This window comes from Suricata suricatta, chromosome X (genome assembly GCF_006229205.1).
Source record: "Suricata suricatta isolate VVHF042 chromosome X, meerkat_22Aug2017_6uvM2_HiC, whole genome shotgun sequence".
In the NCBI taxonomy this organism is placed as follows: domain Eukaryota; kingdom Metazoa; phylum Chordata; class Mammalia; order Carnivora; family Herpestidae; genus Suricata; species Suricata suricatta.
In genome coordinates, this window is record NC_043717.1 from 97,077,500 (window position 1) to 97,104,068 (window position 26,569).

At 43.9% G+C, this 26,569-nt stretch overlaps 1 protein-coding gene across 5 annotated transcripts in view; it reads right to left on the reverse strand.

The window, feature by feature from the left end:
- Nucleotides 1–26,569, reverse strand: part of ARHGEF6 (Rac/Cdc42 guanine nucleotide exchange factor 6) — a 108,292-nt gene that overhangs the window by 17,685 nt on the left and 64,038 nt on the right. For all 5 annotated transcript variants that reach the window (XR_003905015.1, XM_029929733.1, XM_029929732.1 and 2 more), the window contains 5 exons: nucleotides 24,432–24,527; nucleotides 22,561–22,683; nucleotides 5,472–5,610; nucleotides 3,068–3,127; nucleotides 882–1,028 (listed from right to left, as the gene is read on the reverse strand). Coding sequence is in view for 4 of the 5 variants with exons in the window: in XM_029929733.1 (XP_029785593.1) it covers nucleotides 882–1,028; nucleotides 3,068–3,127; nucleotides 5,472–5,610; nucleotides 22,561–22,683; nucleotides 24,432–24,527 (565 nt within the window). In the remaining variant the exon portion in view is untranslated. The remainder of the gene's footprint in view (nucleotides 1–881; nucleotides 1,029–3,067; nucleotides 3,128–5,471; nucleotides 5,611–22,560; nucleotides 22,684–24,431; nucleotides 24,528–26,569) is intronic.

The window sequence follows — 26,569 nt, forward strand, 5'->3', positions numbered from 1 at the left end:
TGTCTTCTCTCTTCCTCTCTGTTGGCGCTTTCAGGCACACGCTCCTCCTCCCCTCACCCAAGAGGTTCATCCCAAAGGTGGGAAAGACTACTAGTTAGACTGGTTGCCCGCCTCAATGTTCCCCAGGGTATCTGCATCTTAAATGAGATTGCTTATTAACCCACAGTAATGAATCTCTGACAGAGATCTGTCAGGGAGCAGAGGAAGATGTCTGGGGACGGGGAAGGCGATTCTCACATCCGATAAATCACACCAGGTGACGTAACCAACCTTCCCCCCTTGCTCTGCCCCCTTCCTAAAAGACCTAATCCATCTTCAGCCCTCTGCACGTCTCTCTGGATATTTACTTCCTAGGAAGGCACATCTGTCAGGGACAACTAAATCTCTGCCTCTAACTCTGTGCTCCCACCCATGGGTCTCTACTGTTTCAACAGCCACCTGCAGGACGTCTCTGCCTGGGGACCTACAGTCACTCGAAAGTGAACAGGTCTAAGACAGCATCCATCATCTCCAGCCCATAGACCACTGCTTCTTATCGACTTTCCCTCCTCAACGGGGCTCAGATTTGCCCCTTAAGTTTCATTTTCTCCCCTATCTCCATAGTCTTCTTGCTGACTCCCTTCTCTGAACTTGTGTGCAATCCACCGTTGAGGCGCATCATCTACAGTTACTACCTGGGTTCGTTCTCTAGCTGCAAGCCTGTGTTTTCAAAGCACGGCTCATTGCGTGGTCCTTCCTCCACTCTCCCACAGCGCCTAGCAGAGTGTGGGGCAAAGAAGAGGTGCTCAGTTTCTTTGCACGTTTGAGTAACCTGGTCTGGACGGAAGAACAAAGCCAAAGAAAAATCAGAAGTAATGGCGTTGAGACGTGAAACCTCTTACCTCGCAGGTTCCATACTGCACCATGACTTGCGACATAAACAGAACATTCCCCAGCGTCTTAATGTTCTCTCCTTCCCATGCCTGGATCGGTTCAGAAAGTATCTGCAACTCCAGCTGTTTTCTCTTCCTTAGATCTTGGCATTGACCCTACAGAACCAAAAGCAGAACATGCTGGAAGAGGAATTCTTGTGACACAGACCCCAAAACAAGCCCAGAGGTAGAGGAAGCTTTGGGCTCTCAGATTTCCAGAGGGTCCCCGATTCCTCACCATGAATCCCATCAGCAGATCTGTCCCTTACAGACAGACAGACCCACGGCCCTGAATCTCTGGGCAGGAACTATCGGGGACACAAGTGGCTGGTTCCATCTTGTCACCAAGCCACTTTACTTTTCTAACATATGCTCAGTTTCCAACCACAGGACATCTTAATAAAGCAAACAGATATAAAAGTGACTCCAGGGGTTATAGCAAAAGGGAAAACTAAACTCCTTATGCCACAGTGAATTGAATGGATCTTATAACAAAACAGAGACACTCTCTATACTTTGTTCAGGGATGAAGAGTATGGAGAAAAAAATACTATGTTAATTTTACTCCTGAAAGAATTGTAAAAAAGAGATACAACCAAATTTTATGAATACAAACTGAAAATAAAAATCAGGAAACACTATGTGGGGTATAAACACAATATCTGTCTAGATACCTAGATCAATAGATAGCTATGCATCACTGCTTCAGACCGTGTGAAGTTATGTTGGAATAATTTTTAACAGTATTTACACATTTGTTAAAAAATTTAGCAGTATTGACTCCAAATTGAATATGAAAATAAGCATATGGTTAGTTATGTTACTATCTCCAACTACATGTCACAGTTTTGGGAATGTGTTTTCTAAAGAATCTCTGCTGTCCCTATCAGCTAAATGGAAACTTGAAGAAATCAGTTCAGTGTACACATATTTCTGATGCATCTATAGTGGGAATAAATATACTATGACCAGCAAAGCAAGCTTCACAACATGCACCATGGTCAGAAAGAAATATTATTTTTAGAAAAGGAATTTTATATTCAACTTACATAGGACACAATAAAAGAGACCCACATAGGAATAAATGCCGCAGGTTTCAGTGGGTTGTGCTATTAGGCCGAGTCATGTCAAACTACCAAGATTCAACTGCTTGTGACCTACGCCAACAAAAAGGTATTTAACGTAATACCCTACTCTGGTCTTCAACTTGCTGGTTTCCTGTGGACACGCCAGGTACGGATCTTGCAACAGCAATAAAAACAAGGTCATGGTGAATGTTGCATCACAGCCTTGTAGCAAGAATCGATAACTGATCGTGGACCCCAACCCCTCAGAATGCTATATTAATGTCTAGAATGGGGACACCTAGGTGGCTCAGTGGGTTGAGCATCTGACTCTCGGTTTTAGCTCAGGTCACAATCTCCTCATTCGTGGGTTCGAACCCGCACTTACATCCTGCTTGGGATTCTCTCTCTGTCTACCTCTCTCTGCACCTCCCCTGCCTGCTCACATGTATGCTCTCTCTCTCTCTCTCTCTGTCAAAATAAATAAATAAACATTAAAAAAAGAACTGTCTAGAATGAAGCTAAACTTAATCAATCACCCAAAGTAAGGCCACCATGTGGTTTTACATCAGTGGGTTCAAGAAGACATTAAGCGTCACACTTAAGATACAAGATTACAGGTAATTCTGATAGCAATCTATATAAAGCAATTGTATTTTAGTAGTTTTTTTTCTTTTAGATTTGATGAAGGATTTCTTTGTCATATGCAAACAATCAACTCACAGCCTTTGGCATAAATACATGAATCCAGTATCGATGGCAATCAGTGAGTGACAAGATGCAGACACAAGGTGAACGACACGGGGGTAAAGACAAAGAGACAAAAGGAAACCCCCCACCTACACAACAATGCTTAATGTGGCAGAGACTTCAAATGTGAGTGCTTTATACCCTCCGCCCGGCAACCTTTCATAGGTAAGCATGATTTTTGGAAGACAAAATTAAATGAAGCAATCACTGCGATACTGTCACTAAAAGCTTATTGTTTCCACCCTGAAGACCTTTGCATAGGGAAAGAAACGTGACACACGAATCGCTCTTTTAGGAACAAAGCACACAAAACGGAGAGTTATAATTTTAGACATCACCTACCATGAGAGTTTTGAATGCCACGATTGCTTTCAGAATATCCTGATGATCTGGATGCGTATCCTAGTAAAGAACAGATCAGCGGTCAGCGGGGCTCAAGGGTGGGAGGAAGGTGTGGCTGCAAAGAGAGAGAGGAGATCCCGGGGTGACGGAACCGTTCTGTACCACTGTTGTGGCGGTGGTAGCACAAATCCACACACGTGATGAAAGTCACAGCACCGGCCGCCAAGGCAGACAAGTTGGCCAATTGAAAGATTACAAAATAAAACAGCACTTGAGCATTCGGAGTCTCAGCACGTCGTATTATCAGGTGACCAGACAGCTGGTAACACGTCATGGGTTTGGCAACAACGTGCTAGGTGTGGTCATTGGGGCAAGAGTTTTCATTTCCCCTCACGCTGCCATACTTGAGATAAGAAACAATTATTCGTTGGTGGCAGAATGCAGGGGCGTTGTCTGGCCATGGTGTTAATAAATGAGAAGAGGTAGGGGGTGTGGAAACAGGGTAGTGGTTGGTGAAAAAGCAACACAACCTCATTTCCTAAAATGCCTCCATTTTCTTTCAGCAGATTCAACATGACAGACAGGAAATAATCCCAAGCTTCATAGCAAGTGTTCCTTTGTAAATGAGGTTCTTCCATATGGTCTGCAGTACCCTGGCACTTACAATCCCCCAAAAGTGGACAGCTTCCCAACCTGCTGTGAGGAACCCACATCTCCATCACCGTCCACGAAGGGACAGGAGAGATGCTTGGGGAAGCTGTATACGTGATGTGAGGACACATGGGGTGCAGCTGCATACCTCCTCGGGGGCCCGTGTACACCTGACCTTTGGGATTTGTCTGGAATAATGGAAGGAGACTGCTGCTCGACCAGCCTTGGGTCCTGAACCGCAGCTGAACGGACCCGGGGTCCGCCCCAAGCCAAGAACTGCATCTCCGTGTGAAGAAAGGCTGCCTTCTGTCAGAGGTAGCTGGATGCTTCCCCAGATTAGGTGAAAGCTGACAAGTTCAGGTTCTATTCTACCATCAGCCATGATCAGAAAGCTGTAGGAGTCTCACCGGATGGTGAACTAGTGTGGAGGGTGCGTGTTATCTGATGGTGGGAAATGGAAGGCGGCCAAACGCAGGTGAGCAACTGCAAATGGAGACAGGTGTGGGGGCACCTGGGGAGTGTCCTCCTCAAACGGAGTGCCTATTAGTACCCCAGCCCTGAGTAGTAACAGAAATTGGTGATGCGGGTTTCTGGATTGTTGCGATAAGCAAGGAGGGGCAGGCCTCAAATGGTTCAGCAACCCGGTTTCGCTTTTGGAAAGGCACCCACAGGCCAAGACCTTCCCGAGCCCTCACTGAAATTTCATTCCTGCAGGCTTTAGTCCCTCACTGGCTCCCTGCTGCCTCCAGCTTTCCGGAAGGTCAATCGACACGAGAATGCGGTTTTGCTCAGAGTAGGTGCTTTCAGTCCGCACAAATGCTGACAAGAGCGGCAGTGTGCGACCTTTTTCTTTAAAGATAATCGAGCCCTTTAAAACCTCAAAACCTTTCCCCAGACACAGGAAGAGCAACTGGGGTAAACGCAGCCGCCCCCAGAGGGCCCTCCTCTCCCACCCACACCTCCGGCACCCGTGCTCGATGGCGCAAGGACCATTCTAGAAGCTATCCTGGTTGATGGGTTTTTAAGAAAAGGATCGGGCCTCTTGATGAAAACTGTGTTCAGTTATCGGGCCCCGGGTACACACCTTATATTTAGGAAAGATTCTAGCACGCCGCAGCAGTTGCAAGTCAGCTAGAAGATTATAAACAAAAATGTGAGGAAACTGTGATGTAGATCTATGATGCATAGACAAACTAACATTGGGCCTGTCTATGAATCTTTAAGGAAATGCCAGAATTTTCTAGCATCATCCAGCATCAGAAAGCCGAGGGACCCCAGTGCTCTAGACACATATCCACCTCTGTTTATAGTGAAAGCAGTATTTATATTTTCTGACGTTTTCCTCTGTTTGTCTCCCAGTCAGGCTGGGAACATACACTGGAACAAGGGAAGATCTTGGTCGAGTTTGATGGAACTGCCATTGACAGATGCGAAAAACCCATCAACCAGGTAGGGTGGGCTCGAGGGCAGCCGGCTGGACCAGGAGGGAGAAGGATCATGAATACTGAGTAGTAAAGGCTGGGGATCTGAGTTAAACAAAAATTTTTTTTAAATCTTCAGAAGGGGGAAGTAAAGGAATACCCCCTTCTTATTCTGCCGCATAAAGAGGAAAACTAGAAGCCCGGGGAAGAGGGAAGATGGAATCAAGTAAACTTTGAAACCAAGGCATTTTCTGAATTCCTCAGCAAGCTCAGTCTAGAAGGAGACTGGCCGCTTCCTCCAGACCAGAGGCTCATACGCCGCCTTCCCTTACCTCCATATGCCGTTCCAACTCCTGCAACAGAGTAACGTACTTTTCCAGTCGCATGAACGGTTTGCTGAGGCTGGTTGTTAAAATGAGGATACCTGGGCTGGAGGCACCTTGACTTTCCATAAACTGTTCCAGATCATCACTAGCAAAAGAACAAACATGGTTTTGTTACTGCTTAACGTTCTGCGCAAAGAATTATCGAGCACACATCAGTTTCCTACATTTCGTACAATATAAAACCAAAAAGAAGTGCCACGAATCCAAACACTGTCCTCTTCACGTTAGCTTCATTCACGAAACCTTTATTTTCACATATGTGATCTCTGGCTTCATCTGCTCATCAATAACAGTCTGTTCTCCACTGTGGAGACAGCCGCGAATGAAAGAGAAATCTGCATATGGCTTCAAACTACGGTTTTAAAAAGTATTTTCTCAGTCGCTTTGAACATTCAAGTTATACTGGCGGGTCAAATGGCTTGCCACTCAGCACATGCTTCCTATCACCAGGCACCCACTCATAATGTTCAGAAAATTGAGATAGCTGTGTGTTCATGTGACATGGTTCGTGGGTTGTAGCCCCGTGTCGGGCTCTGTACTGACAGCTCAGAGCCTGGAGCCTGCTTTGGATTCTGTGTCTCCCTCTCTCTCTGCTCCTCCCCCATTCATGCTCTGTCTCTCAAAAATAAATTAAAGAAAAAGGAAAAAGGCTATTAATATGTCATGAACTGTGCCCAGGAAGCTTGTGCGTTTTCTGCCTTTTTGCACCATCTGGATTATCTCCTTTCCAGAGACGTGATATCGAGGCCTGGGGCGAAAAGACCATTTTAATGTTCATTTATGCAAAATAAAATTAAACAAGGACACCCACTGCCTACCTGAGAGCCTGTTCTGAAACTTCTGCTGATTACTTGGCCCCTTTTACCTCCTTCTTGCCCGGGCATATCCAATCAGTCTGGAATTTGTTCCTTCCCATTGCCCCTGCCACTGCCTTGCTTCAGCCCATCTGGTTCACGCCTGGCCTCCCGGCATTTTTGCTCTCAAGCCCGTCCTGCAGACCACCGCTCCGATCCTGTTCCTTTCTCAATCAGGAACCTCTGATTGCCAACAAAACCAAGCCTCAACTTTTTGGGCTCCAATTGGTCCCACCAATCTTTCTCATCACTCTTGATCAGGAACCCTCGCCGACAAAATGGCCAACTTATTCCCCTTAGAAGACAGCTCAGGTTCCTGACTGGGGCGTGTCGCAGGGAGTTGTGAACTGTGTTCAAAGAAACTTGGGGAGGGGGTGGATTGCAGGTTACCCTATTAATAGACACACTCCCTCCTCAGGCTTTTGTGCGCGTGAGAGAAAAGGATGAAGTTTCAGCTGATGTCCCCGTAACCTTGACCCATGCAGGGAAAATGAGCTGGGAATCAGGGCCTTAAATGGAAGCTGGATCGCATGGGGGTGTCACACGTGACAATCCACACTGAGTGCTGTTATCCGGTATGGTGGTCTTGCTCCCAGAGCCCCTGAGAAAGTACCCGGACCTGCAGTCATAAAACAGATCTGGTCACCCTGGATGGGTTACCTAGCCTCGGCTGACTCATCTCTACAACAGAGATAAAATCCACTTCCTAGGGGCGCCTGGGTGGCTCAGTCGGTTAAGTGGCTGGCTTAGGCTCCAATCACGATCTCATGGTTTGGTTCATGAGTTGGAGCCCCGCATCAGGCTCGCTGCTGTCAGCACAGAGCCCGCTTCTGATCCTCTGTCCCCTCTCTCGTTCTCTGCCCCTTCCCTGCTTGCACTCTCTCCCTCTTTCTCTCTCTCTCTCTCAAAAATAAATAAACATCATAAACATTTAAAAACAGAAAACCGGGGGGCCCTGGGTGGCTCAGTCAGTTAAGTGTCCAACTCTTGGTTTCAGCTCAGGTCATGATCTCAGGTTTCGTTGAGTTCGAACCCCGTGTTAGGCTCTGCACTGGCAGTGCGGAGCCTGCTTGAGATACTCTCTGTCTCTCTCTGTCTCCCCCTCTGCCCCTCCCCAACTCTCTCTCAAAATAGATAAAGTTTAAAAAATGATTTAAAAAAAAACAAAAACAAAAAACCCCCCAAAACCTACTTCCCACTAAAATTCTGAAGATTTGGTATTGGGGTTTGGAAGACTGCTGTTTCATTCTAAGATCTTTGCATGCATTCATGCTTATTTAATATACACGCTTCAAAACACATGTTATCCTCATTCTACAGATGAGAAAACTGAGACCCAGGAAGAAAGTAATTCCAAGTAGCTAAGTTGAGGTTCATGCCCAGGTCTGAGGTCAATGCCTCAAGTTTTTCCATGATGCCACACTGCCTCTGTACAGAAAAGTATTTTGTAAACTTTAAAGTAGTCTGAAAATGTATTTTTATTACTATTATTACTGTGCCAAGGCAAATACTTTGCGAAAATCACATCTTTGAGAACTACCATTAAGCTGTGATTTCCAGCTTAATGGAAACACAATTGAAGTTCAGTTTCCAACCAAGAGCAGAAAGTGTACCAGGAGGTTTCAACATTCATTACATATGAAATGTAATTAGGAAAATAACTTGAATTTGAGAGTGCACTTGAGTAGAAATATAATTGAGAGAAAATCACTTTCCCAATTTCTTTTGAATGTGTTAAACAAGCTATGTTTTTTCTTTCCGTGATTACAGAAAGGCCCGTGTCCTCAGTATTCTAACTCTAATGGATACGGGGTTACGACAATTAAAAGCAAATGCTAGCATGTACTTAATTACTTTCCATGCAGCATTCTAACATCTAGGCTTGTTTAATATTATAAGAGAATTAAAAAAATTGGTTTTCACTTAAGATGCCATCCTTGGCTATCAAGGAGAAATTAACATTTGACAACATTCATTTGTGTATTCAATCTAAGACAATTTTGTTCTTCATAAAGCCACTGCCATTATAATGAAGAGATCCTAAAAGACACATTTTACTTAGCCCAATAAATTTAATATACAAATTAATATCATTACACAAAAATGTAATACTCAAATATCTATTGGGATGCCAAAGAATAAGCTGTCTTTAAAATGCAGCTTTTAACTGTATACAGCCTGTTAGAAATGTAAGTGGGTTGACTTGTTTTTCGAGCTTAACACGTTCTGTCCACATGATGTTGTACAACAGAAGCAGTTGTCAATGTATGGGTGATGTTTTAATCTCAACATACAGTGTACCTCACAGAACGCATGGTAGATGGGGCTCTGGGGTGCTCTGGGTTGGGCTGGAAAGCTCCAGAAAACTATTGTCCCTTATAATACCCATAACAGAACTTAACCACATGGTATAAGAGTGTTTCTGTAGAATCTCTGCAGAGATTTCGACTTTGAATGGTAAGCCTACCGCGACCCCCTTCACACCTCCCTCCTTCCCACTCCCCTTTTATGGAAATCACTGTGGCCTGGGAAGGGGAAGTGAGGCATGAGGACTTGGAAGCGTGGCGGCGGGGGGGGGGAGCCTCTGGCCAGTGCGTAGATGTCTATTGTCCCTTTTTCATTTCCCGAGTCCCACACACTGGACTGTATGCTTCTTTTTCGTTCCCACCACTTTCCTTTGTGAACAGTCTCCCTTGACCCTTCCCCAGTTCCTCAAAGACACAAACAGAATAGAACTGAGTTTCAGAATGTTTCCTACGCTCCTTGTCCCGAAGCAAACACACAACATGGTTCTTTGGATTTTTCTCTAAGTCTTCATTGCTGACAACATGGTCAACAAAGAGTGAAAACTCTCAAGAGGAAAAGGACACAGTGGTGTTTGTCGCTACGGTTGGAGACAAAAGTCGGGTTCAGACCTGTCTTGGCGCTCAGTCTCCCATCTCCTTGCTCTCTCTGTTTAAATCCGGGTCCTTTGCCCACGTCAAAAGGATGGGAGCCACACCAAAGCCCGGAGAGAAGTGGGTGTAGTAAGCCCGAAGGGGAGAGAGAGGGGAAATCCCAAAAGACCTCAACCAGGGGATAACAGAAGACTGGGGCAACCATTCAAATATATGTAAATATGGGGTCTGCCTCTATATCCAAATTCAGATAATACATTACTGCACTTTTAACAAGGTGCTAACATGCAATGAATTTTAAAGCCTTCGAGCTCAAGCTCGGTGCCCACGGCCTGGCATGTGGCTGGTATAATACTGCCACCTGCAGGCTGAAAGGCACAAGTTCAACCAACTGGCCTGCTCAGGCTCCAGTGATTTTCCAGCGCCTGGGCTTCTACAGATGCAGCAGGTGAAGAACTGAAACCCACCAACGTCCTCATGGGAGCGGACACCTTCATCTAAAACAGGATTTCGGCCTGAAATTTCTTGTTTTTTAATTTTTTTTCATGTTTACTTTTGAGAAAGAGACAGTGCGTGAGCAGGGGAGGGGCAGAGAGAGCAGACACAGAATCCAAAGACAAGCTCCAGGCTCCGAGCTGTCAGCACAGAGCCTGACGTGGGACTCGAACTCACAAACCTCGAAATCATGACCTGAGCCAAAGTCGGCTGCTCAACCAACAGAGCCCCCCAGGCGCCCCTTGGCCTGAAATTTCTGTAAATTTCATTCAACTAGGCCTGGCTCCTACTGCATCCGCATACATCGCCACAAAGATTCATGTAAAATAGCTGAGATTATATTAGAAGTGCACTGGGGTAAACCCCCAGTATTTCAATTTATTTTTCATTCCTTACATGCAAATAAAAGGTATGATTTTTAAAAATTCCGTTCTATGGGACTCCAAATGAGTCTTCCACCATTTCAAGGAATATTATAAAATTCTCAAAACACCTCACCAACCAAAATGAAGCAAACAGAATATAATCCCCCCACCCCGAATGTCGAGAACCTTTAGATTAACTATGTGACAAACTTTAAATCATAACATTTGAAGGAGTCTCTACGGTTATTTATAAAATTAAATTCCTAATATGGGTAAATGCAGTCAATAACATTTTAACACACAGAGTGGCAAAAGAAACTTCTCTAAACACTACAGAAGTGTGCAACTTGCAGAGTACCATTTGTTTCTGAAACATACTCTGGAATGAAAATGAAGGGAATCTCTTTTTAATATTTATTTTGTACTTGAGAGAGATCTAGAGAGAGACAGAGAGACAGACAGAATGTGAGCAGGTAGGGGTAGAGAGACAAAGGGAGACACAGAATCCAAAGCAGGCTCCATGCTCCTCGGCTGTCAGCACAGAGCCTGATGCAGGGCTCGAACTCATGAACCTCGAGATCATGACCTGAGCCAAAGTCAGACGTTTAACCAACGGAGCCACCCAGGTGCCCCAGAGGGATCTCTTTTTTTTTTTTTTTTTTGGTATTAAGAAATGTGCCCTTTGGGCAGCTGGGTGGCTCAGTTGGTTAAGCATCCAACTCTTGGTTTTGACACAAGTAACGATCTCACAGTTCGTGAATTCGAGTCCCATGTTGGGTTCTCTGTTGTCAGCGCAGAGCCTGCTTTGGATTCTCCATCCCCCTTTCTCTGCCCCTCCCTTGCTTGTACGTTCCCTCTCTCTCTCAAAAATAAACATTTAAAATGAAAAATAAAAGGAATCTGCCCTTTTACACACAGGATGTTTATGTATCTGCCACAAGAAAAATGTCTCTGAACCATCTTTTTCCTTTACTGAAAATGGATAGTAAAGTATGAAAACATTCCTGGAAATGACAGAAGCAAATTCAGGCCTGTGGCTCCCCCCAGTGAGGGACGACGGAGGAGCAGGAAATAGGACAGAGCGCACACAGGAGTCCAGGTAATGCTCTCACTGGTCTGATGAGCTGAAGGGTGGCTACCTGGATGTGCTTTCTGTTATCTCTGTTCTTTGTAAGCTGGAAATATCACACACTTGTTTTCTAAAAAGCAGCCAGTGGCTGGCAGCAGATAAATAGAGTCGAAGTAAGGGGTGGTGACAACTACCTTGTTTTTAAGTTTATTTATTTTGAGAATGAGAGATGGGACATAGAGAGAGAGTCTCTCTCCCCTTCACTTCCAATGCAAGGACACACCATCTCACTAGCATAGCTCATGTGCCTCAACGGTGAGCTGAAAAAGCCAATTCCTCCTCCCAAGGCCAGAGGTTTCCATGGGTGTTCAGCCCCCCCCCCCCCCCGCAAAGAACATAGGGAGAAGACTCTACCCAGGAGTGGCAGGCTGAAAATACTGGGGCGCCGCACCCTCACCCCCACTGTTGGCAGATGCTGTGTGCTGGCAAAGGCACGCAGAGAAGACCAGAGGCTAGTGCCCTGCCCAGTACCCAGAACACTGGCACAAGGATTCTGCGTGGGGAGGAGGGCAGCCTACAAGAACAGAGGGCTCTGGAGTGCTCCCCGAAGGAACTGGTTTTCGTTCAAAAAGAGCATGGGGAGGGGTGCCTGGCTGGCTCAGTTGGTAGAGCTTGAGACTCTTGATCTTGGGATCATGAGTTTGAGCCCCACATTGGGCATAGAGCCCAGGAAAGTAAGAGAGAAAGAGAAAGAGAGGAGAAATCCAAGCCTAAAGGCGCTTACAAAATCAATGAATATTTTGGTGGTGAGCAAAAGAGAGGGTGCTGTCTGCTCTTCTTAATTAAGAGCAAGAATGTAAACCACAGGCCAGTGAAGTCACTAGAGAGAAAGAAGCAAGGAGAGAGAGCTAAGAAGGGTCAGAACAAACTTCAAAGACTGGTCTCAAACACTACCCCTGGCCTGAACTTTATTGGATCACATGACAGATGAATTTATGCCCCCAGGGACTTGTCAAAAACATTAGAGCCATTGGTTGGAAATTAGTGGAGCTTAATAGGAAAATCAGGGAGGCACGGTCAAAGAGGACGCTGCTAAAAGCACCAGCATTTCGGGGTGACTGTGTGTGCATGACCGACGCTGCGCCGTCTGAGGGGTGACCTCTGAGGGCACACACTGCAGGTGACACAGACAGTCTAGTCAAGTCACTAAACGAACAAATAAGCAAACAACAACAACAAAAACATTGCCCCCAAGAGGGGGGAAAAGAATCAGTATCCAGAGTTGCTAAATCTAAAATTGCATTCAGTGTGTAGTTTTCACTAAAAAAAAAAAAAAAAACAGTAACACACTAGGGCGCCAGGGTGGCTCAGTCGGTTAAGCTGCAACTTCAACTCGGGTGATGATCTCACGGTTCATGGGTTCGAGCCCCGCGTCGGGCTCTGTGCTGACAGCTCAGAGAGTGGAGCCTGCTTCGGAGTCTGTGTCTCCCTCTTTCTCTGTGCCCCTCCCCTGATTGCATTCTGTCTCTCTCTCAAAAAAATAAACATTAAAAAAAATTTAAGTACAATAACTGAAATTTAAAAATTCACTAGAGGTGCTCAATGGTAGATCTGAACTTGCAGAAGAAATCAGTGACTTCAATGATAGATGGATAGAGAATGCAATCTGAGAGAAAAGAAGGGAGGAAAGAATAAAGAAAAATGAGAGGTACCTGGGTGGCTCAGTCAGTTACATGTCCGACTTTTTTGGCTCAGGTCATGATCTTCTGGTCTGTGAGTTCAAGCTCCACGTCGGGCTCTGTGCTGACAGCTCAGAGCCTGGAGCCTGCTTCAGATTCTGTGTCTCCTCTCTCTCTGTCCCTCACCAGCTTGTCCACATCCTTGCACTCTCTCACTCTCTCTCTTCCTCTCCCTCTCTCTCAAAAATAAATAAACATTTAAAAAAAAAAGAAAAATGAAGGGCACGTGGATGGCTCAGTCTGTTAATCATCTGACTTCAGCTCAGGTCATGATCTCATGGTTTTTGAGTCCAAGTCCCACTTCAGGCTCCGTGGTGACAGCTCAGAATCTGGAACCTGCTTTGGATTTTCTGTCCCCCTCTCTCTCTGCCCTGCCCCTGCTTTCTCTCTCAAAAATAAACATTAAAAAAAAAAAGAAAAATGAGCAAGCCTCAGAGAAATGTGGGACATCTTTAAGCACAACAATACAGGCATCCTGAGAGTCCCAAAAGAGAGAAGAGGATGAAGCAGAAAAAATACTTGAAGAAATAATGGCTGAAAATGTCCCCAAACTTGAGGAAAATGTTAAACTACATATCCAAGAAGCTTAATGAATTCCAAGTAGAAAAAATGCAAAGAGATCCATATACAAATTCTAGTAAAAATACTGAGAGACAAAACCAGAGAAAATCTTACAAAAAGGAAGGAAAAAGGAACCCACTGGGGGCTAGGGAACCTGAATAAGGTTAACCTAACTGCTAATTTCTCATCAGAATTAATAAGGGCCAGAAGACAGTGAAATGATATAGTCAAAGTAAAGAAACAAAACTGCCCACCAAGAATTCTATCTTCATCCAAACTATCTTTCAAAAATTTAGGTGGAAAAGGGGCGCCTGGGTAGCTCAGTTGGTTAAGCGTGTTGGCTCTTGATTTCGGCTCAAGTCATGGTCTCCCCATTTGTGGGTTCGAGCCCCACATGGAGGCCTGAGTCGGACTCCCTGCTGACAGCACAGTGCCTGCTCAGGATTCTCTCTCTCTTTGCCCCTCACCTGCTTGCTCAAGCTCTCACTCTCTCTCTCTCTCAAAATAAGTAAACTTAAAACAAAATTTAGCTCTGGTGCCTGCATGGCGCAGTTAAGCATCCGACTCTTGATCTCAGCTGGGGTCATGATCTCACAGTTTGTGAGTTCGAGCCCCACATCAGGCTCTGTGCTGACATCTCAGAGCCTGGAGCCTGCTTCTGATTCTGTGTCTCCCTCTCTCTCTGCCCCTCCCCTGCACGTGCTCTCTCTCTTCCTCAAAATAAATAAATAAACTTAAAAAATTAAAAACAAAAAACAACCCCCGCCCACAAAATTCGGGTGGAATGAAAATATTCCCCAAAAAACAAAAACTGAAAGAATTATTTGCTGGAAGACCCATCTCACAAGAAATACTAAAGTTACATGATAAAATCAAGTAAATTCAGATGTAAATTCAAATCTACCTATAAAAAGAGCTCCAGGAAAGGTAATCATGCAATATAAAAGACAGTATATACTTATTTCTCCTTCTTCTCTTAACTGATGTAAAAATAGCTGTATAAAGCCTGTAACATATAGAAATATAATACATTTTACAACCACAGCACAGTGGAGGTGGGGGGGAGGAAAGCTCTATTGGAAGAAGAAAGGATACCACGTAGTAACTCAAATACACAGGAAGAAATAAAGATAAACACATAGTAAATGAGACCGTTAATGTAACTGATGCTATAAATATATCCTTGTTCTCTTTTCTTCTCTCAGTTTCATTAACACATGTAAAATAATATTTATAGCAATATATTATTGGGCTTGTAACATATCGATGTAGTATGTGTAACCAGAGGAGCCCAGAAAGGGAAGAGCAAAACAGAGCTACGCCAGGAATAACAGTAGTGTATCTCCCTACAGTTAAGCGAGTAGGATTAACGGGGATTCTGATAAGTCAGGATACATACGGAAAGTCTCAGAGCAATTACCAAAAAGAAGAATTCAAAACAAATCCCTGAACCACTTCCGGTTTCAGCTCTGATATGTAAAGAGTTTGGAAGACATCACTGCTATTCTCCCAAGAAAAAAACGAATTGAAAATCCATGATTTTTCTTAGATCTACTAGGAACTGGGATCATAGGGAAACCACCACCCCCAAATCTGGAAAGACAGATAAATACAGAGAATTAAAACAGAGATAGGCCTTGAAGGAGAAACCACTGGAGCCAGTAACTGGTACAAACACTCAAATGCTCATTTTCAGAGTCCTGGGGGGGCTCAATCAGTTAAGCGTCCGACATTGGCTCAGGTCATGATCTTGTGGTTCACGACTTTGAGCCCCAGATCAGGCTGTGTGCTGACAACAGCTCAAAGCCTGGAGCCTGCTTCAGATTCTGTGTCCACCTCCCACACCCAGCCCTCGCTCCGCCCCTCCCCTGCTCATGCTCTGTCTCACTCTGTTTCTCAAAAATAAATGTTTTTTTTTTTATTTTTTTAAATTTATTTTTGAGAGATAGCGTGAGCAGGGGAGGGTCAGAGAGAGAGGGAGATACAGAATCTGAAGCAGGCTCCAAGCTCTGAGCTAGCTGTCAGCACAGAGCCTGATGCAGGGCTCAAACCCACGAACTTTGAGATCATGACCTGAGCCGAAGCCAGACGCTTAATGGACGGAACCACCCAGGTACCCCTCAAAAACAAATGTTTAAAAAAAATTTTTTTAAAGAGTCTAAACAGTTAAAAACTCCCAGGAACTCAGACTCAGGATCCCAATAGTTTTGTGGGTTTTGCATCCAAGAGTTCAAGCAAGTTCTCACAGTAAAGATCAAGGGAAAGTCCTCTTATGTACTCTTCTTTACAGGTCTCATGCTACGTGGTTTGTTTGTTTGTTTGTTTGTCACAATAAAAATAAAAGGGAAAAAAATTAGGTAGAGGAAAAAGAAAACTTCCTCAGGCAAATGAAAACTGAGGGAAATTGTCACCAGTAGGCCACCTTTGCAAAAATTGTTAATAGAAGTTCTTTGGAGAGAAAGAAACTTTGATCTACATACATACACACACACATACATACATACATACATACAAAAGGAAGAGTGTGGGGTGCCTGAGTGGCTCAGTTGGTTAAGCAGTCAACTCTTGATTTTGGCTCACAGATTGTGGGATCAAGCCCCACAGCGGGCTCTGTGCTGACAGTGTGGAGCCTACTTGGGATTCTATCCCTCTCTGCCCCCTCCCCTACTTGTGCGCACGCACATGTATGCACACATACACATGGTCTCTCTCTCTCAAAATAAATAAATTTTAGAAAAGGAAGAGTGTTAGAGAGTAATAAATGCAAGTAAAAGAAAACCTTTTCTTTTTCTGATTCTTCATGGATCTAACAGATAACTGTTAAAAGTAATAACAGTGATAGTATATTAGGTGATTTTACCTTATGGATAAATAAAATGAATCAGAACAATGTTAGGAGAAAGGAGAGGGAATTGAGAATACTCTGTCATAAGGTACCTACACCACCTATGAAGTGGTAAAGTATTAAGCGAAAGTGCCGTTAGATTAGTCATAAATGGATAGTATAAATTCTAAACTACTAAAGTTTTGTTAGAAGTATAATATAGAGAAGATAAAATAAAATAATATAAAACATTTAACTAAAACCAAAGAAGTCAGTAAAGGGGAGTACTAAAGAAACAAAGAACAAGTGAATAGAAAACAATCATAAACATGGTAAACATGAATCTATTTCAATAAGCACTTTAAATGTAAATGGTCTAAATACACCAATTAAAAGACAGAGGGGCACCTGGGTGGTTCACTCGGTTAAGCATCCGACTTCAGCTCAGGTCATAATCTCGCGGTCTGTAAGTTTGAGCCCTGTGTTGGGCTCTGTGCTGGCGGCTCAGAGCCTAGAGCTTGCTTCAGATTCTGTCTCCCTCTCTCTCTGCCCCTCTCCTGCTTGCTCTCTGTCTCTCAAAAATAATAAACATTAAAAATATTTTTTAAAAAGGAGACTGTCAGGGTGGGTTAAACAAGAAGAGTCAACTGTATGTGGTCTACAAGACAGAGACAGAATACAAGGAAAAGGATGTAAGAGATGTATCATATTAATGGTAATCAAAAAAAGTAGCTGGATTAGCTCATTTCAGAAAAAGCAGACATCAGAACAAGGACAATCATCAGGGATAAAGAAGGACCGTAACATAGAGGTAAAAGGGCCAATTCTCCAACAAGACAAAATAATCCTTAACATGAATACACCTAACAAGGAAGCATCAAAATACACAAGCCAAACATTGACAGAACTGAAAGGAAAAATAGATAAATCCACTATTAGGGTTAGAAACCTCAATGTCTATAAATAAACGGATTCAGCAGATAGAAAATTAGTAAGGATATGGCTGAATTGAACAGCACCATCAATCTAGTGATCTAATTGACACTTATAGAATACTTTAACCACAGCAAAAGATAAATCCTTCTCAAGCTCACATGGAACATTCACCAAGATAGATCCAATTCTGAGACATAAAACACAATAAAGCGAATTTATAAGAATAGAAATCAAGAGGGGGGAGGGGGGAGGGGGGAAGATAGGTGGTGGTGATGGTGGAGGGCACTTGAGGGGAAGAGCACTGGGTGTTGTATGGAAAACAATTTGACAATAAAATATTATGAAAAAAAAAAGAAATCAAGAAAAGGTGCTGGGTCATTAGACATACACACACAGAAGGATGAAGCTGGACCCCTACCTCATACCATATGAAAAATTAACTCAAAAACAGATTAAACAGGGGCACATGGGTGGCTCAGTAGGTTAAGCATCTGACTCTGGGATTTTGCTAAGGTCATGATCTCAAGGTTCATGAGTTCAAGCCCCACATTGGGCTCCGTGCAGAGAGTCGTGGGGCCTGCTTGGGATTCTGGGTCTCCCTTTCTCTCCCTGCCCCTCCCCTGCTCACTCTCTCTTTCTCAAAATAAATAAACACTTTTTAAAAAAGTAATGAAAGAGCTAAATGTAAGAGAGAACACTATAAAACTCTTAATCAGGCAGAAATCCTCATGACTTGGATGAGGCCATCGTGTTTTAGATATAACACCAAAAGTACAAGCAACATAAGACAAATAGCCATATTGGACACCATCAAAATTAAACTTGAAATTAAAACTTTCATGATTCAAAGTACATCATCAAGAATGTGAACAGAAAATCCACAAAGTGGGAGAGAAGTTTTGCAAATCATATATCTAATAAGAGGACATAAATAAGAATATATAAAGTGCTGCAAGTCAACAATGAAAAGAGGAATAGCCCAACTAAAAACTGGACAAAGGAATTAAAAGAATTTTTTAAATGTTTATTTATTTTTAAGAGAGAGAGAGAGAGAGAGAGAGAGAGAGAGAGAGAGAGAGAGCGAGCATGGGGGGAGGGTCCCAGAGAGAGAGAGAGAGAGAGAGAGAGAGAGAGATACACAGAAGCCAAAGCAGGCTCCAGGCTCTGAGCTGTCAGCATAAAACCCAATACAGGGCTTGAACTCACAGACCACAAGATCATGACCTGAGCCAAAGTCAGATGCTTAACTGACTGAGCCACCCAGGTGCCCCAAAAATGGGCCAAGGGCTTAAATATATTTTCAAAGAAGATATAACAGCCAACAAGAGTATGCAAATATGCTCAACATCATTAGCCACTGGAAAGAAGGAGAGTGACTGCCACTGGCTACACAGTTTCTTTCTGGAGAGATGAAAACGTTCTGAAATTAAACAGGGGTGATGGGTACACAACCTTGTGAATATATTAGCCACCACTCAATTATACACTTTAAAATGGTGAATTTATGTAAATAATTTCTCATAAGAAAACAAATAATCCATTTTTAAAATAGGCAAAGGATGGGGGTGCCTGGGTGGCTCAGTCACTTAAGCGTCTGACTTCAGCTCAGGTTATGATCTCAGCATTCCTGAGTTTGAGCCCTGCCCTGGGTTCTCTGCTGTCAGCGCAGAACCCACTTCAGATCCTCTGTCTCCCTCTCCCTCTGCCCCTCCCCCATTCACTTGTTCTCTCTCTCTCTCTCTCTCTCTCTCTCTCTCTCTCAAAAATAGACATAAAAAGTAATAAAAGTAGGCAAAGATCTGAGTAGACATTTCCCCAAAGGATATACAAATGGCCAAAAAGGCCCTGAAAGATATTTAACATCATCATTCATTGGGGAAATGCAAATCAAAACACAATGAGATATTACGCCACACCCGTTAGGATAGCTACAATCAAAAACAGTGATAACAAAAAATGGTGAGGGCATGGAGCACATGGAACCCTCGTTCATTGGCGGTGGGGATACAAATTGGTGCAGCTGCTTTGGAAAAGTCTAACAGCTCCTGTAAAGGTGAAACATAAAAGTGATCATATGACCTAGCGATTTCACTCCCGGGTATCCACCCAAGAGAGATGAAAACATAGTCCCCACAAAGACTCGTAGCTACTGCTCCCAGAGGCATTATCCACAATCCATATGTCCACAAATGGGTGAATGGAAGAACGTGCTATATCTAAATGATGGAATCTTTTTGAAAAATTTTTGGTGATATTAAAAAACGAGGGGGTACTAGGGGTACCTGGGTGACTCAGTCAGTTAAGCACCTGACTCTTGATTTTGGCTCAGATCATGGTGTCATGGTTCCTGAGATTGAGCCCCTTGTCAGCAGGCTCCAACAGGGCTGAGCCTCCTTAGGATTCTCTCTCCCTCTCTCTCTCTCTCTGCACCCCACCCTGGCTTGCATGCTCTCTCTCATGGTCTCTCTCTCCCTCTCTCAAAAATAAATACACTTAAAAAATAAAAAACAAGGTACTAATAAGTGCTACAACATGGAGGAATCTGGAAAACATTACAATAAGTGAAAAAAGCCAGACACGAAAGGCCCTATGCCGTGTGATTGCACCTAAGAGAAATGTGCAGAGTAAAGTCAATGCAGAGTGATGTAAAGTAGTTTAGCAGTCGCCTTGGCCAGGCAGTGGCAGTGAAGTTGGGGGTGTTTCGGGAGGGGTGAAAATGTTCTCCAGTCGACCGTGGGGATGGTTGCATGACTCTGAATACGCTAAAAATAACCATACACTTCAAATGGGTGAGTCGTGTACTATGCGAATTCGAATCCAGGAAGCCTGGTATATAGAAATGGAAATGGTAATGCTTTACTTCTTAAGCTGGGTGGTGTGTACGCTGAATGTTCATTTTATCGCAATTCTCTACATTTGCATTTAAATTCTTCTTTGTAGGGAAAATACAGATCTTAACAAAAATATGGCTTGTAGAAATCTGGCAGACCTGGATTCTAACTACCTAACAGTTATGAATACTCTGGTTTCTCTTCAGATTGTATAAATCTTTTGCCTTTTACTAACTACCTAACAGTTAAGAGATTTCAGGCAGATCCCTTGACCTTCCAATATTTTATCTGTAAAGCAAAGATAGTAATAATAGTCATTCTCTCATAGGCTCTTATATCATGGGCCTGGCACACTATTAGTAGCTAATATTAGCTTGAAGGAGTTGCCCAAATAGCTCAGATTCATGGCTTCTCTTTCTTTAAACTCCAACTTCCATCTTTGCTGCTCTACAAGAATTCACGACTTCGGTTGGGGAAATAAAGTTGACCTTCCAGAGGGACCCGCTGAGTTCTACCTTAAAAATGTCCTTAACGGCTCCATAAAGTCAACAAAGCTCCTAACAGACCAGGACGAAACCCCAAATTCTACCACTCCTGAGGGTTGGTGTCAACTAGTGTTCCAGTCTGGCCTTGGGAGTCCAAGTCGGAGCGAGACGAAGAGAAGAATATTCTTTTTGGCCATGAGCAGTTTCTACAATTCATATCCCTTCTGAACCTAGTCTCCAGGTGAAGTCCTCAAAGACTGTGTGTTACACTTGCTACTGTCCCCACCATCCCAGATTTCTAGCACATAATTTCAAAGTTCAAGTGGCATCTTTAAACCTATCATACAGGGGCGCCTGGGGGGCTCAGGCTGTGAAGTGTCTGACTCTTGATCTGGGCTCAGGTACTGATCTCATGGTTCATGAGATCAAGCCCCATGTTGGGCTCTGCCCTGACAGCGCAGGGCCTGCTTGGGATTCTTCCTCTACCTCTCTTTCTGCCTCTCCTCTGCTTACTCTCTCTCTCAAATTAAATAAATAAACTTAAAAAAAAGAAACCTACAAATGGTCATATGTCATTCTTTCTCATTGCCATGTAATACTCCATTGTATATATATACCACATCTTCTTGATCCATTCATCAGGTGATGGACATTATATATGGCCATTTGTAGCAAAGTGGATGGACCTCGAGGGTGTCATGATAAGCGAAATAAGTCAGGCGGAGAAGGACAGATACCATATGTTTGCACCCATAGGTCTAACAGGAGAGACCTGGCAGGGGACCATGGGGAGAGGAAGGGGGAAAGAGAGCAGGGAATAGTGAGGGACACAGATCAAGGGAGACTATTGAATACTGAAAACGAATCATGGACTGAAGGGGGAGGGGGAGGGAGGGAAGGGGGTGATGGTCATGGTGGGGGGGCACTTGTGGGGAGAAGCACTGGGTGTATTACGGAATCCAACTTGAAAATAAACTATTAAAAAAAAAAGAAACCTATTGTATACCATTCTGGCTCAAATGAATGTGTCAGTGAATGTGTCAGGGTTGGGGAACCAGACGGCAAGGTGGGGTAGGAGAGATACGAATTTATCCAGGTCCTTTGTAAAAAGACTCTTAGTAGGAGATCCTATTCTGTTGCTCCCCATGAGTCTGAAACAATTTCTATTCCTGTACAATCATGATCGCAGCCTCACAGCCCACTAAAAGTACCTGCCAGATAGCTAACGCTGCTGGTGTCCTTCTACCCATCCGTGGTATTTTTTTATGTCTATTTTATTTTGAGAGAGAGAGAGAGACAGAGAGTGAGCAGGGGAGAGAGGGAGACACAGAATCCGAAGCAGGCTCCAGGCTGAGCTGTCAGCACAGAGCCCGACATGGGGCTTGAACCCACAAACTGTGAGATCATGACCTGAGCCAAAGTCACGCTTAAGCAACTGAGCCTCCCAGGCGGCTCTCTACCCATCCATGTTAATGAATATCTGTCTTCCAGCCACAGCACCTCTAGAGACTTCCCCACCAGACAAAGGGAATGCGAAAAAGAGACGACCCCAACCACTTTAGCTATTTGTCAGCAACTCAGAAAAACCATTCATGTGGGCCGGGGGAAGACTAAACCAATGGATCTAAATAGAGTTTTGCTTCAGGAAAGCTTTTCCTGAGCCTTCCCCCACCCCACACTAAGCTGATACCATGCTGCAAGGTCTCACGGCATACTTTTCAGTGTGCTTTGGTCCTACAACATGTTTATGGTGTTTAGCGTCCTGTCTGTATTTCTCTCAAGATTCTAAGTTCCACCAGGGGAGGGAGTTTCTCTTCCTTGTTTGCTACTGTATCCCCATCAGCTAATTCAAGACCTTGCCCCTAGTAGATGCTCAGTAATCAAAAGTTCAACTGGCAACCATGGACTTCCACATGACGCAGGCCTGAGGAAGGATCTCGCTGTAAAACAGCGTATGTGGGGGGATGGTGACAATTTACCTGTGCTGCGTGAGTACATTGACGGCCGAAGGGTGATTCGCACAGTAAGCCAGATACATAGATTTAAAATGAGGCATGAGGTTCAGTAGACAACCCCCTACTTTGTGTTGGTTTTCTGGAAACCTATAAGTAAAGCAGATAAAACACAGAATGTAAAATAAGAAACGCATAAAGGAAGATGGGTCCAATCAAACCTGGCAATATGCAAACCTTTTGAATTCTTTTGCTGAAATTAAAAGAGAAACTATATTATAATCACTTTCTCCATGAAATGTAAGTTTTTTTTTAATTGTTTATATATTTTTGAAAGAGAGAGAGACAGAGAGACAGTGTGAGCAGGGGAGGGTCAGAGAGAGAGGGAGACACAGAATCTGAAGCAGGCTTCAGGCTCTAAGCTGTTAGCACAGAGCCTGATGCGGGGCTCAAACCCACGAACTGTGAGATCATGACCTGAGCCAAAATCAGAGGCTCAACCAACTCAGCCATCCAGGTACCCCTAAATGTAAGTTCTTGACCACCAAACAGAGCACCAATACATAAGGTCAGGTACTTACTTGGAATTACTAAAGAGGGTTTTTTTTCCCTAAAGATGTTTACTCATCAAGGGTACCTGGGTGGCTCAGTGATTAAGCATCTGACTTCGGCTCTGGTCATGATCTCATGGTTCGTGAGTTCGAGGCCCACATCGAGAGAGCTTGAGCTCTGCTTTGGGTAAGCCCTGCGTCTCTCTCTCTCTCTCTCTCTCTCTCTCTCTCTCTCTCTCTCTCTCTCTCTCTGCCCCTCCTGGGATTCTTTCTCTTCCTCTCACTCACTGTTGCCTCTCTTTCTCAAAAAAAGATATTTCTTCAAATTATAATATTCAAATTTTTAGCCAGGCACACAAAAAATACTGTCATATGAAATTCATGTACCAACAAAACTAATCAACTTCACAAATGACATATCACAAAAGAGTATTATGTAGTCTTAGTGGCCAGGATGGCCTCAAGATTTTTTTAATTAATTTTTTTAAGTTACAAGCCACCTGTTTTCATTGGTAGAAAAATCAGGTAAGTGCAAGAAAGGAAAAGTATTACTCAGAATTCCACCATTCAGTGGAATTTTAGCATATTCCTTGGACTTCCTTCTACATGGTTCAATAAAATGGAAAGCGAAGATTACAAATCTAGTTTGTAATCTGTTCTTCTCACTGAGCGTATTATCTGCCCCCTAGTGTATTATCTTCCCTGGTCAATAAGCTGGATCTCACTGTCTTCCTTCCTGGATGACCACCTGTATCCCAGAAAGCTCAAGAAACAGGCAATCACTCCAACTTCACCCTACATGATGAAAGTTGTCAACCTCTCGGAGATCCTCTGCTTGGAAAGTTAATCTTGCCATAGAAATCTATTGCCTGATGCTCATTATGGTCCATTCTGTAGCTGAACACTTCAACCATCAAGCAAGGCATCAAATACGTACTGTGGTTCACATAAAGATATGCTTTCCTTTCCCCACTTTTTCAAGTTTCAACTCTTCATATACTAGATAAGGTCACGGGTGTGATTTAAAGAGAGTCTAATCAATGTCAAAGGCAACACCCGCTGTCCATTGAGACCTTATTTGACTCTTACACTGACTGTAAACCAATACAATTTGTAAATAAGGTCAGAAGCAACATACTGCCTGCAGAGCCCTGATCTACAACTAATGGTCTGACCCTGTGCATACCACCACCTGGTGTATATTCTTGGTACCGGGACAATGTAGCAAAGTTGTAACAAACAAGTAAACATAAAACGCCCCTGTCTAAGACAACAGTTAAAAGGAAAACAAAACACACGGAGAAGGCGATGTGCCTGGCTATCTTGATGGCAATATGTAACACTTACTTTGAACATTCTTCCAAGGCTTGGCAGAGAGTCTGTTGAAATGAGCATACCTCCTCGAAGTTCCCCACTAAAGATGTAAACTCCACAGTACTCAGACTAGGAAACAAACAAACAAATACGTCAGCGTTTTTTCAGTCACGCAGCGTTTTTTCAGTGACCAGCATTTAAGGATGATTCTAGTAATGTCTCTAGTCGAGCAAGCTAATGATTTCCTAATAGTCAGCAAAGGGGACAAGGGACGCCCACACCCACCCCCACCCCCAGGTTTTACGTTTCACTTTTTAATTTACACCAAGTCTGTGGTCCTGAATAACTTTTAAAAGCATCTTTCCTTGGAGCGCCTGGGTGGCTCAGTTGGTTAACCGTCTGACTCTTGCTTTCGGGTCAGGTCATGATCCTACGGTTTCATGAGTTCTAGCCCTGTGTCAAGCTCTGTGCTGGCAGCATGGAGCCTTCTTGGGATTCTCTCTCTCCGTCTCTTTCTGCCTTTCCCCTAGTTGTGCTGTCTCTCTCTCTCTCTCTCAAAACAAGTAAATAAACTTAAAAAAATAAAAATGAAAGCGCCTTTCCCTGATTTTCTTTTCCTACAATAAGAATAATGATCCTAAAGCAAACAAGGGTTTATAAAAGCCATTAGGCATCTTCCAGCACAATGCATGAATGAACAAGGAGTGAATACTATCTAAGTATCTAAATAAGCAAAATACATCTGAGCTGGGGATCAGTGGAAAACATTTTGAGCTTTCTCTTCTAGAGCCGCTGGGAGAGTAACTGAAGGATAGTATACATTCTCGCACAATGCACAGGGGAAAATCACAAAATCCAGTTTCTCCCAATTTGCAACGGTCATAAATCACTGAAAGGAAATGTTTAGGAGAGGAAGTCCAGGAGAAGACACCAGTACTGATTAGTTTGTTAGTGGCATGGAATAGAGCAGATAAAGGCAAACTGAACAGTTTTATCCAGGGCCTCCACACTAGGACTTTTGTGCACTCCATTTCCCACCTAAGAATGCATCTTAACGTGTCCGCAGCTTTTTGATGTGGATACCGTTGCCTCCATTTTACAGGTCAGGAAACCGAGGTACAAAGAGATCAAGCAAATAACCCATCATCAGAAAGCCAGGGAACAGTGAAGCCAGAATGTAAATCAAACTGGCTGTTGTATGGAAACCAGTGTGACAATCAGTTATATTTAAGAAGATAATTAAAACAATAAATTAAGGGGGGGGGAACCATTCTAGCTCCAGAGTCCATGCTCACAGATCATTTGGGAGAGGAGGCGTCATGTTCTTTCTTCCTCGTGTAGTACTCCTAGGGGGCGTGTTTCCCAGAGTCATTTTTGTGGGCAAAGAAAAGGAAGACGCAAATAGACGTTACCCGAACCCCCGAACCACCCACACCCCGTATGAAAAGCTGCCAGCTAATCAACCATCATTGCCCTCCTGAACCACGCGCTGGAAAACCCCAGAAGCGAAACCTTCAGCCAGCCCGTTTCGCTGATTTCCTTGTCTCTGGCAGCAAGAGGCCAACTTGGGGGCCTGACTTGAACCTGACTGCGGGCGCCCTTGGCCTCTTCAGGGTCAGACAGTAAACAGTCTGGTTTGTTTGAAATCACTTTGGGGTCCACCAGACAGCCCGTGGGAACGTAGCGTCGCCGCAGTGTGAATTTCTCTACGAACAGCGCATGCACGGTTCTGGCCTTTGGCCTCCTCTGCCCGCCTCTTTTCTCCTGTCCTTGCCTCTTACTGCTTCCAGAGTGCTAATCAGTCACTCCTTTGTGGGAAATCTCACCACCTCCCCTCCCAGGGTCACCGCCTCAGTTTCCTGCCTCTGCCTGTCACCTCTGCGAAACATAAGGCACATTTCACCGATGGCAGGAGGCACAGTGGGTCGAGTCTGGCCACTTACTGGCTGTGTGATGGCTATAGCAGGAGGCCCGTCTGCACTTCAGGTCTCTTATGTGTTCAGTGGGGATAGTCATTTCTCCCAGGGCTCTGGACCCAGTGATTCACTGGGGTTCCTTCCATTCAGCTCAAAGAAGCATGATTCACAGAATTCACTTCATGTTTTACATAATAATAACAAAAGACACTTTGTTGCTTGATCGTGTTTAAGCCCTTACAAACCACAGGATTT